This window comes from Xenopus laevis, chromosome 2S (assembly GCF_017654675.1).
Source record: "Xenopus laevis strain J_2021 chromosome 2S, Xenopus_laevis_v10.1, whole genome shotgun sequence".
Taxonomy (NCBI): domain Eukaryota; kingdom Metazoa; phylum Chordata; class Amphibia; order Anura; family Pipidae; genus Xenopus; species Xenopus laevis.
The window spans coordinates 148,547,886-148,561,273 of record NC_054374.1 but is presented as its reverse complement, the minus strand read 5'-3'; the positions used below and the strand labels follow the sequence as shown (position 1 = coordinate 148,561,273).

Genomic DNA, 13,388 nt, shown 5'->3' with positions numbered 1-13,388 from the left:
TATTCATTTTTTTTTATTTTACTTTTTTTTATTTTACTACCGCTGTAGTAGTGTATAAGTTGACCTTTTAGGCATTATTTGCCCTGTAGGCATTATTTGCACACTGTTTTCTTCAACCCGCCATCGAGCTGTGTGACCTTGTTCACATTCTGTCTAAATATCCATAATATTACCGTCTCCAGAAAAAACACCGGAGTCACTTTTTCAAGCAGCCATAATATATTTTACGTAATCCGTATCCACCGCTGTAGTAGTGTATACGTTGGCCTTGTAGGCATTATTTGCACACTGTTTTCTTCAACCCGCCATCGAGCTGTGTGACCTTGTTCCCATTCTGTCTAAATATCCATAATATTACCGTCTCCAGAAAAAACACCGGAGTCACTTTTTTCAAGCAGCATTCATATATTTTACGTAATCCGTATCCACCGCTGTAGTAGTGTATACGTTGGCCTTGTAGGCATTATTTGCACACTGTTTTCTTCAACCCGCCATCGAGCTGTGTGACCTTGTTCCCATTCTGTCTAAATATCCATAATATTACCGTCTCCAGAAAAAACACCGGAGTCACTTTTTTCAAGCAGCATTCATATATTTTACGTAATCCGTATCCACCGCTGTAGTAGTGTATACGTTGGCCTTGTAGGCATTATTTGCACACTGTTTTCTTCAACCCGCCATCGAGCTGTGTGACCTTGTTCCCATTCTGTCTAAATATCCATAATATTACCGTCTCCAGAAAAAACACCGGAGTCACTTTTTTCAAGCAGCCATAATATATTTTACGTAATGGCGAAAAATGACTATTTTCAGCATTTATATGGCATATTTTTTCTGGCAACTGTGCTTCAGTGGCTGCGTCCAAAAAAACTGGGCAAACAATGCCTACAAGGTCAACGTATGGCAGTTGTTTAAAGAGAACAGTAGATTACTAGCCAGCAAAGCTACCTAAGCTAAAATGTCCCTCAAATCCCTGCAGACTTCTGTCCCTCCAATACAGAGCAGTATCAAGCAGATTACTAGCCAGCAAGCTTACTATCATCTGTCCCTGAAATCACTAACAGCTCTCCCCCTACACTATCTCTTCCAAGCACACACAGGCAGATTTTTCAGATACATTTTTGCCCTTGATCCCCCTCTGGCATGCCACTGTCCAGGTCGTTGCACCCTTTAAACAACTTTAAAATCATTTTTCTGGCCAGAAATGTCTTTTCTAGATGTTAAAGTTCGCCTTCCCATTGAAGTCTATGGGGTTCGCGAACCGTTCGCGAACCGCTCGCATTTTTGCGCAAGTTCGCGAATATGTTCGCGAACTTTTTTTCCGACGTTCGCTACATCCCTAAAAAGGGGACATGATTACACTTTACAAGTACATTAGAGGACATTATAGACAAATAGCAGGGGACCTTTTTACCCATAAAGTGGATCACCGTACCAGAGGCCTCCCCTTCAGACTAGTTAATGACTATAAGAATGGCTTGGATGATTTTTTGGACAGACATAATATCAAAGGCTATTGTGATACTAAACTCTATAGTTTGTATAGATATGGGTATATAGAATTTATGTGAGTGTATGGAGGGGTCAGTGTGAGTGTTTGTGTGTGTGGGCTCTGGGTTTCATTTGGAGGGGTTGAACTTGATGGACTTTAATCTTATTTCAACCCAACTTAACTTAACTATATATATATATTTTCCTATAATTATGTTATCCTTCTAGGGTCATTTCTACTTTTCTGCAAGTGGTGTTATTCATCAATAAAACCACTGTTTATTTTATAGATTATTCAATAACAAAGGATCCCAGAGAAGCTCCAGAGATAGTGATGTGACACCACTGGCAGCCATTCCTTCAGTCAGTGAGACTCGGCACAGGCTGATATAAGTGACTAGCAGATATCCTCGCATTTACATAAGGCCAGTGAGGAAGATACATTGTGACATTCACACATGTTAAATGACACAATGAAGGATTTCTCTCAGAGACATAAAGAAATGGTAAAGGACGGAGTGTAATACAGAGGCCACATATGAAGCTCCAAATCTGAAAGCAAATACACAAAATTATGAAAACATAATTTTGGCTCTTTATAGGTCCCTGGTGAGGCCTCATCTGGAGTATGCAGTGCAGTTTTGGACTCCAGTCCTTAAGAGGGATATAAATGAGCTGGAGAGAGTGCAGAGACTAAGTGCAACTAAACTGGTGAGAGGGAGGGAAGACTTAAACTATGAGGGGAGACTGTCAAGGTTGGGGTTGTTTTCTCTGGGAAAAAGGGGACATGATTACACTTTACAAGTACATTAGAGGACATTATAGACAAATAGCAGGGGACCTTTTTACCCATAAAGTGAATCACCATACCAGAGGCCTCCCCTTAAGACTAGAAGAAAAGAACTTTCATTTGAAGCAACGTAGGGGGTTCTTCACAGTCAGGACAGTGAGGTTGTGGAATGCACTGCCGGGTGATGTTGTGATGCTGATTCAGTTAATGCCTATAAGAATGGCTTGGATGATTTTTTGGACAGACATAATATCAAAGGCTACTGTGATACTAAACTCTATAGTTTGTATAGATATGGGTATATATAATGTATGTGAGTGTATGGAGGGGTCAGTGTGAGTGTTTGTGTGTGTGGGCTCTGGGTTTCATTTGGAGGGGTTGAACTTGATGGACTTTAATCTTATTTCGGGTGGCACCGGCTGATATAAGTGACTAGCAGATATCCTCGCATTTACATAAGGCCAGTGAGGAAGATACATTGTGACATTCACACATGTTAAATGACACAATGAAGGATTTCTCTCAGAGGCTTAAAGAAATGGTAAAGGACGGAGTGTAATACAGAGGCCACATATGAAAGCAGAAAACAAAATTATGAAAACATAATTTTGGCTCTTTATAGGTCCCTGGTGAGGCCTCATCTGGAGTATGCAGTGCAGTTTTGGACTCCAGTCCTTAAAGGGATTCTGTCATGATTTTTAAAAAGTATTTTATATATATATATATATATATATATATATATATATATATATATATATATATATATATATATATATATACATATATAAAAGCCCACAGATCGTAACCAGTTATTATCATACAGAAGCTTTCATCCAGCTGCGGTGAAGAAATGCATTTCCAAAATAGTGGCCACTGTTTAAATGTCTATGGTGAGGGATATTATGTCGGCGTGATGCTGACACTGTCGCCTGCGCAAGAAAGCTGCGTATTTACGATGCGCTGCTGCGCATGAAGGTGACATCATCCCGACCACATGGGACGCCACAGGTCTTAAGCGAGCTTCTGGGAACTGTAGTCCTAACACTACATGGAGACAAGGGAGAAAGGGAGCAGCAAGCAAACAAAACGTTGCACAGATCTCCATATGGATGAGTATATTTAAGCTTACCCTGGCTGTTTTTATGCTTACGAAATAAACACTATGTTTTAAACTTTTATATCATGGTGTGCGATCTCATTGGACAATGTACATATTTTTAGTGGAGTGACTCACCACATTTTGAGATAATGTACCCAGTACAGCTTAATCACTGTTTTTCAGCAAGTGTGCAATACACATGTTGATAACAAGGTAAACTGGATGACTGTGCTGGACTGCGATTGTTGATGGAGCCAACCCCAATGGCAGCTTGTGGGAGGGACCTGAAAGGCTCCTGGGGTAGTCACACATATTTTATCTTACCATTTACTTGTGCTGTAATTATGCCCTGAGGAATAGAACCCTCTGTGGCATTGAAAAGCTGACACATTCATTACATTCAGTAAGACTAGTGAACATAGGTTTCTGTTTAACTCAGCAATCAGGAAAGCAACAGGCTCCCTATTATCCTATAATTATGTTCTTAAACATGAGGCAATCACTTATTTTCCCAGTGTGTTTATTTAACCATAATTGTGACAGGTACAGCGATTCCTTTGCTGAAAAAATATATTTGTAGAACATTTGTAGAAGAAAAAATAAAACGGTTATTTGTATGTAGATACCAGTCATGCTAAGCCATCAAGAGTGATTATAATGGTATCAAGACAGTCACATTTCATATAAATCAGTTTACACGGCAAGATGATGATTATGAGTCATAATGAATACTAATATATACAAAATGAACTTTCCCATTGATGTCAGTAAGATATTTTGAGTTGCGATTGGTCTTAAATTTTTGTTTTTTGTGTTTTTTGTTTTACTGGTTTTGGTTTTTGTTTTTTAATTTCAGTCCAGTTTACCCTATCAACCAGGCAGTGGTGTGAATGGGAAACTGGAAGATGAATAGAAGAGGGTCTGAATTGAAACATGAGTAATACAAAGTAACAATACCAATAAAATTGTAGCCTCATGGAGAAGCAGTTTTTTCAACTCCATTTAAAGGGCACCTGTTGGGTAAAAATGTTATCCCCAACCAAAGTTGCGGGATAATAGAAATTCGAAATTTATTAAAAAAAATCAAATTTTTTAAATTCGGGTGAATACGATCGACCAGCAAACTCATATCGAATTCAAATTTGAAGTTTTTTTACCAAAAAAAAAATTGAGGTCCACCAAAACGACTCCAAATTGATGTAGGAGGTCCGCCAAAGGCTAAAACACCAATTTAGCAGGTTTTAGATGGTGAATAGTCGAATACGAATTATTAAAGGGACTGTACATAATAAATTTTGGACTATTCCCTAGTCGAATTACACTAAAATAAACTCAAAATTTTAATTAAAAAATTTTAATTTTCAACAGATCTGTCACCCAGTGTCGGACAGGCCCACCGAGATACCAGGAAAGCTCCCGGTGGGCCCAGGTGTCAGTGGTCCCTCATGCTGCTAAATATTTGGCCTATTTCATGGCCATTCCCTATTTCTATGAGAACAAAGAGGCTAAATAGATGGAATAATAGATTATAGTATGTAAGGAAAAGAGACTAGGAGAATAAAGGTTGATTGAGGAGAGGAAGAATAATAGTACTGATAGTGGGCCCCTGGTGTAAGGTTTTTGGGTGGGCCCCTGGTGTTTCCAGGTTGAAACTGGACACACTCTATAATTAATCATAGCCAATATTATGTATGTGATTTTAAGAAGCACTATTTATATGGGTACATGCATGGTGGGTACAAACCTAGAGTGTAGACTAAGTACCTAATGCCGGCATTAGAAGTTGCGGAATCTGTTCATACAGTCCTGACAGTGCTAAGCTTCTCCCTGTGAGAGTTTTACAATTATTTTCTATGTATTATCTGGGAGAACAAAGAAAGTCATTGTATGCACAAACTCAAGCATTCCTCTGGGAATTTCTTCTACCTTATAGAATTGAATGCCATCCAACTGACCAGACTTTCGACACCATATTTTATTCTGAAGTATTGGTTAAGTTCACATTTAATAACTGGATTTTGCATAAAGTTGGGCAATGTAGCTGTGTTCCGACCAGTGTGAACTGCCACAAATTGCTTTTATTGCATAAAAAAGTGACCTTTAATAAAACATCTGTCTATGTTGCATCTAAACTTGAATCCAGTGCTTTTGCCTCCTACAAACAATAGATTTTACCCAAGAGCAAGTGATACCTGTATTGTTCTGCAGCCCCCGATTAGAATGACTTTGATGTTAGGTGAATAAGTGGCACAATCGTTCATGTTTACACAGACACTCAAAAGTATGTCAGTATGTAGCATACATATATACAGGTATGGGATCTGTTATCTGGAAACCCGTTATCGAGAGAGCTCCAATTTACGGAAGGCCATTTCCCTTAGACTCCATGATATCCAAATAATCCAATGATTTCCTTTTTACTCTCTAATAATAAAACAGTACATTATACTTGATCCCAACAAAGATATAATTAATTCTTATTGGCAGCAAAACCAGCCTATTGGGTTTATTTAAAGTTTATATGATTTTCTAGTAGACTTAAGGTATGAAGAACCAAATTACAGACAGATCCATTATCTGGAAAACCCCAGGTCAGAGCATTCTGAATAACAGGTCCCATACCTGTACTGTATAATCTTTACATATGCATATAAATTTGGTCCTTACAAGTGCTATACAGATATATAAAAAGTTTTTGCAGCAATAAATTGGTTAAGGGCTGTTAAACAAATTGTGCAACGCTGTCTGATTCCTCTTCTCCAAAATAAAGGGCCAGCTAATGACGCACTTGAGAAAAATTATGTTCTGTACAGATATGCAAAAGCTGATAATAACCAATGCTCCCACCACCAACAAAGACAGAAACAGCATAGGCATTAACATTATAAGGGCTACACAGAAAGAACAATGGCTGCTATGCACCTAGCATATGGGAAGTATTTATTCACCGATGTGCATTCTGAAGCCCTGGTCTGAGATACAAAAAGCCAAGCCTTTATTAACAGTTCTGCTTTACCAATGGAGAAGTAACCCTTACTGCTATGATGCACAATGGATTCAGAGCTCAATCATCCCCATCTTGGGAAACCTTCATCCTTCCAAATCTACTTAAACTACAGCTCCCAGCATCCTGCCAACACCTGAAGAGACATCATACTAAATACCATTGATGTGTTTTACAGGAAGCAGATGCAGTGATATACAGAGGGCTGCTCCTATGGGGGTCCCCTAAAGAGAAAGCTCTGTAAATGTAGATTCTTGTGATCATATGACTATAATAGGGGTATTATAATAAAAGCTGCAGTAAACCACAGCAACCAGTTATTTGCTTTCAAACAGCTTGTCCACAAAATGGTACCTGCTGATTGGTTGTTGTGGGTTCAAAGGTGCAAAGTTTGCGACTTTTATTTCATTACCCCTTACAGTGTACAGTTATCCACAGACCAAATAGCTGGGGGAGGAATCACATACAACAGCTTCTGAGGCCATAAAAGCAGCCGTGCTGAACTGCAAAGTCTTACATCACACCAGGTACCCTTAAAGGAGAAGGATAGTATGTTTGTACTTGGGGGTTCCAAATGTTAGGCACCCCCAAGCGATTGTATTGACTTACCTGAAACACCGGGCCGGTGCTCCTATCGGCAGAAAACTGCACCAGCCCATGGTTTTTCTAGCGAGCACCACAGAGAGATCTTCTTCTGGCTTCTTCCTTCTTCAAATTTCCAACTCATGCGCAGTAGAACGAAATAGGCAACTTTTTAAAGTTTGGCTTTTCGTCCTACTGCGCATGTGCATCCGCACGAAGAAAGAGGAAGCCGGAAGAAGATCTCTCCGTGGTGCTCACTGGAATAACACCGGGCCGGTGCCGTTTTTTGCCAATAGGAGCACCGGCCTGGGGTTTCAGGTAAGTCAATACAATCACTTGGGGTGCCCTACTGCCTAACATTTGGCACCCCCAAGTGCAAACAGACTTTCCTTCTCCTTTTAGGTGGCCACACACGTTACAATTACGATCTTTCCTGGAAAGATCATTCATTTCAATATACACACGTGCAGAACTGAATCGTAAGATATACAAGTAGAAACAATAGAATTCTACCTGTATCTGACGATTCAGCACTAACAATGGCTGATGTTTGGATCCCTTCAAAGGTGCCCAATCAAAATTTTCCAGCCAGCCCAATCGACAAGCTGACCAATATTCAAATCCTCTACTATCGGTCGGCTCGTCTCTCACCATATATGCACAGATTAGCGTATAAAATTAGTTTCGTACAATATTATCGGTGCGTCTTTGGCCACCTTAACTTAGCCTTTTATTAGTCACCCAAATATTTCTCAGTATCCCCAGCTACACTGCTTTGTACTTGTTGAAGTCAATTTCACAAGAGCATAATTATAGTGAGAGATGTTTTCTGATTTCGGGGTCACTCAGGGACACAAGGCAAGAATGAGCCTTCAGGCCCCCTATATTTATGTATATGTTATGGAAGCAATACATGCACATTAAGCTTACACAAGAGGAGAGATTACACAAAGGGGCACTGTCCTTCTAGCAACAGATCCCACTCCCCCCACCCATACTGTTCCAATTGTGCCAGACCTCCCACCACCCCCTCCCACATACATCTCTCTCCCCTTTGGCAAGCATTTCAACAACTGCCTTTACATGTGAAGTCCCCTGCTTTCCCTGACGGCTGAATAAAAAGGTCCATTAGAAATACCTCCCTGTAAAAAGTATTTAAATTTGGCAATAATATAATATTTTTATTCATGCATTTTTTTTTCTTCCATTGTTATTTTTCATCAAAATAAATACTAAACATAGATCATCTGAATCAGAAGGGAAAAAGAAATGAAACATCCAAATGGGATGCCCAGTAGTTTACCCGAAACGTACAAATGTAGAAAACACAACAGAAAATAATCCGGTATAGCAAGTATTAAAAAAAAGTTGATTTGAGTATTTGCCCTGGGTTAATTGATTAAGTGTTAAATGAAATGATCCGTTTAAGTAATAGTCAGCTATAAAGCAGCAACGACAACCACCACCATTTGTTTAACTTGCTTTTCCCACAGTGTCAGTGGTGCTTTCTGGCTGGATCATGGATGGCTCGTTTACCTGCTGCAGTCTCTGTTATGGCTTTATTACTGACCCTCCGTACCAGTACCTTGGAGACTGGGATTTTGGTTCTGGGTAGTTCACTTTTCACCGGATGTGAATGCCCAGCGGCAGAACCGCTGCCACTATCGATCCCCTGGTTTGTGGTGTGGACGGGCAGGTGTTTAATGCTGATGGGGATCTTGGACTCTTTGTTGGAACTGGCTGTTTTTACTGGGCATGATGCGGTTACAGGAGATAGTGGTTTGGAGTGGGAATGGCTGACTGGGGGTTCCTCTGCCTGTGCTTTGGGTATGCTTTCATCAGGATCTGTATACAGGTCATAAAGGGCATCGCCACTACAGCTGTCTCTGGGGAGGGCTTGTTTTCCCACACTCCTGGGCTCCTCTTCCTCTTGACCTAGTGTTGTTGAATCCCAATACCCCTCGTCGCTGTTGCGATGACATTGTCGCTTCTCGTTTCCCTTGCTGTTTTGATCTCCCCTCTCTTTGCGACGAATAGGCACCTGCCTTAACTTGCTTGGCTTTACAGTATTTCTATCACGGCCACTGTCGCTGCATTTTACCTCCCTTGCGGTAACCTGTGTGGTGCCATTGACCTTTTCTGGTTTTTCACTTGCCCCCTCGGACTGAGGGATCATACTGAAAAGTTCTTGAACATAAGTCTCATCCGCTTCTTCCGGGCTGGCCATCTCCTCCCCTCCACCCTGGTAGGCAACAATATTTGCGTTCTTCTTGGAGGTGACTTTCTTGCCATTGCCTGGCACAACCTTCGACCCCTTGCTGCTCCCTCCATCATCATCTTGGTCAGCAATAACATCGCCGCATCCTGTAAGAGAGTCAAAGCTTTTCAGTGACGTAACATCAGCCAACATTAAACAAATACGATCAAAGGATGGCTCTGAGGGTGGGTCAACAGTGGTGGGGTCAGGGGCTGCAATTTCTTGACCAACATCACACTCGGGTTCAACAATAGAAACAGTGTTTACTGGAATGTCACCTGTTACGTCTTCATCTTTGTTATCTGGGAGGGTCTCCACCTCTGGGTCAGGCAGCTGGTAAAGGTTGTCCACTTGCTGGATAACTGGGGGATCCTCTAGCTGGGGTTCTTTAGTAATGAGTGCCGGGCAGGGAGATTCCACACATCCATTTAGGGGATTCTCCTCTGCTGAGGTGTTTACATCCCCACTGTGCTCCACAGAGGGCACATCAGCTGGAATATCCTCCTCGCTTTTTTCTTTTTCGCACAAAGGTTTTTGTGTTTCCTCCTTAATGCATTCCAAACTAGCAGTCAGTGAGCTGGGCAAAATGAGGCCAGGCTGGTTTTCAGAAGCCCCTTCTTTGTCGTCCTTGTAGCTTTTATCTTTTTTACTCCATCTCATGCTGTTAAACAGACCCTTCAGTCCTCTCTTTTGTCTGCTGCCGGGTTTCTGCTCGGCCAGCTCTCCTTTGACATTCTCAGATTTCCCATTCCTTTTCAGCAGGGAGAAGAAGCTGTGTGACTTGGCCACTGAGCTGTCGGATGAAACATCTGGGTTTATTGTTACAACCTTGGGGCTTTTTTCAGTATTCAGCTGACCAGCCCCAGCATTGGTGCACGGCTCCTCTTTCTTGTTGCTCTCCAGCACCACATCAGCCAATCCATCCAAGGTCTTGCTCCGTACCATTCCTATATTCCCGGTGCCTTTCCCATCTCCCTTGTTTTTCACACCAAATATCGTGGGCATGGCACTGCCAGATCTCCTCTTGCCAAATAATTTAAAGGCCGTCTTATTAATTTTCCCTGATGGCTGCTCAGCTGCTGGGGACTCGGCACAATCATAATGCAAGTCCATGTTTGCTTTCTCCTTGATCCTGCCTCCTTCCTCCTGCAGACCCCCGCAGATGCCTGATGCTGAATTTCTCACTGGCAGCCTCTTCTCTGCTCCTGTTCGTCTCCATGGCAACCAATGGGATAAGCGGCTTTCGTCAGCCCTGGGTTTGAGCCAGCTCAGTGCCATTTATTCTAAACCAAGCAGCAAAATGCAACACAATATACACTCCCCCTTTCATAGAAGCTTTATGTAACATTCCCATTTACCAGCACAGTTACTGTTTGCAGCAGCTTCACCCTAATGCAGCTCTGGACAGGGGATTGCTGGGTTAACTGTTCTGCTGGGTTAACTGTTCTGCTGGGTTAACTGTGCTGCTGGGTTAAGTGTGCTGCTGGGTTAACTGTGCTGATGGGTTAACTGTGCTGTGGGGTTAACTGTGCTGATAGGTTAATTGTGCTGCGGGTTTAACTGTGATGCTTGATTAACTGTGCTGCTGGCTTAACTGTGCTGATGGGTTAACTGTGCTGATGGGTTAACTGTGCTGATGGGTTAACTGTGCTGCGGGTTTAACTGTGCTGCTGGGTTAACTGTGCTGATGGGTTAACTGTGCTGCTGGGTTAACCGTGCTGCGGGTTTAACTGTGCTGCTGGGTTAACTGTTCTGATGGGTTAACTGTGCTGCGGGTTTAACTGTGCTGCTGGGTTAACTGTGCTGCTGGGTTAACTGTGCTGCGGGTTTAACTGTGCTGCTGGGTTAACTGTGCTGATGGGTTAACTGTGCTGCGGGTTTAACTGTGCTGCTGGGTTAACTGTGCTGATGGGTTAACTGTGTGGGTTTAACTGTGCTGCTGGGTTAACTCCAGCTGCTTTAATTATTTGTTTATATAACCATATGCCGACTGGAGTGCAAGCGTGAAGATATGTCATATAGTGCAAATTTGGGCATTTTATGCGTTACTTTTTTTTTTACTTTTTCAGATCTGGATGCAGAGTAGATTTATTTATCAAGGGACACAGAGCAAAAATGTGCCAAATGTGCCAAATTCCTGTACTGTAGTTATTCATATTAAGGTGCACTTTCACCCTGAATTGTTGACCAGTTACACAACTGAAACAGAATGTGCCAATACTGGTGTAATGTAATGTAATTTAATGATGTTTTTGGAGAATGGTGTTATAGATAAATAACTGTGCCCTGCTCAACTGCCATTCTCCCAGCACCAAGGCACGTCACCCAAAAATAGCACCCATATGCAGACACATGAGAGACTGTCTGTTTCCTTGTGAACTCCTCTGAATGAACCTTTCAAAGGCCTGCCTTATTGTTGTTTCTAAAATACCGCTTCTGTCTCTTTGTTTTCTATGCCACTGTTACTTTATCTAAGCCCCAGGTGGGTACAGGTTATCCAAACAGGGGAGATGTTGCATTTTTATTCTGCTACACAATTGCACAGTGTCTGTGACTATATATTATTATAAGCCCAATTGCCCCGCCAAAGGTGCAGGAAGAGTTAGAAAGAAATACTTATACAGGTATAGGATCTATTATCCAGGGCAGGATTTGTGGAGAGGCCACCAAGGCCCGGGCCTAGGGTGGCAGAATTTTAGGGGGCGGCATGCTGCCCAACCACACCCACATTGGTTCAGAAACACAGGGGATGAGCAGGAGATACAATAGTTTTTAAATCTCCCGTGTGCCAATACTCCAGTCCCAATGATGAAAATTTGAGTGAATAAAAGGGAGGGATCGGGGGTGATGAACGACAGTGGGCCTCGGGCACCCTCTATGTAAATCCGGCCCTGCTATTATCCGAAATACTTGGAACCTGCGGCTTTCCAGATAAGCGATCTTTGTGTAGTTCGGATTTTATTTGAAGACTACACAAAAAAAAACCATTAACTAAACTTAATAGGATCACTTTGACAACCAATTTCAGCATTTTATTGTTTATGCGTCTGCTTCCCAAAACTCCTAGAAAGTTCTCCGCCTGCCCAGAACTGGCAGTTAAACCAAGACGAGCGAGAGAATCCGATGCATTAGGATTTGCGGCATCGTGCTCAGATTAACAAACAACAGAGGCTAAAAGAAACACAATCTGACCTGGAAGCTGATTATCAGTCATATATTCCCCTGCCTGCTATTTTACATTATCTGAATAACCACAAGAGCCTGGGACATTACATCTGAACCTTGGCACTGTCCATGGATGGAATTTGTTGACCAGTGTAAGCCCCACCGCATAGAAGCAACACCATTCCTTCAAAAGTCCATTTTATTTGGTATGAGCAATTATTTGCATCATATAAACTAATATGCCTGGAGCAGCATCATGCCATGAATCATAAACACTAACTATGTTCAAACGGTATTAAAATGAACATATAGGGGCTCATTTATCAACACTGGGCACAGTTGTCCATGAGCAGTAACCTATAGCAATCAGTTATTTGCTTTTTAAAGCCAGGTGCAAGTATAACAATGAATGCAGCAATTCGATTGGTTGCCATGGGTTACTGCCATGGGCAAATTTGCCCACTGTGGATAAATGGCCCCCATTATTTCCATTATAGCCCATGATGTACTCTAGGCACGACAGGGCATGGCTGAGTGGTTCAGTGACATAGTCGGGAATTCATGGGGGGGCATTCTACTTGGCAGGAACCTCTGTACAGGGGCCCAGGTAAAGCATCAGGAATCACAGGACTTCATACTGTCAAGTTAGCACAGCCCTTCTTCCCAGGGGCCCATGTGTCCAATGGGATAATTATTGAGGCCCCCATAGAGAGTAGGGCCATCATTGGGAATCACAGGGCTTCCAACTAAAACAATTACAGGCCCTCTTCCCCAGGGACCCAAGGGCCATCATCAAGAATCACATGACTCTATAATATAACACTAGCAAGGTTCTCCTGTCCAGGGGCCCAGATGTCCAATTGAGCCCTGTAATTTCTGACGGCCATGATGCGACTGAAACAGGCAGTTTATGGCATGCATTACCCCTGCCCACTCCAGGCTCCCTGTTCCTTCCATAGCTAGCTATATAATTCAACAATATAGGTGCTTGTATGATGCT

The 13,388-nt window shown here is 42.1% G+C and overlaps 1 protein-coding gene across 1 annotated transcript; it reads right to left on the bottom strand.

Annotated features, from left to right (window-relative positions):
* Nucleotides 1–8,132: 8,132 nt before the first annotated feature.
* Nucleotides 8,133–10,457, bottom strand: amer2.S (APC membrane recruitment protein 2 S homeolog). Its single transcript, XM_041584514.1, is given in 3 exon segments — nucleotides 8,133–10,347; nucleotides 10,350–10,391; nucleotides 10,394–10,457. Coding segments are annotated over 3 exon segments (1,977 nt in total). The 5' UTR covers nucleotides 10,443–10,457; the 3' UTR covers nucleotides 8,133–8,461.
* Between the last annotated feature and the right edge of the window lie 2,931 nt (nucleotides 10,458–13,388).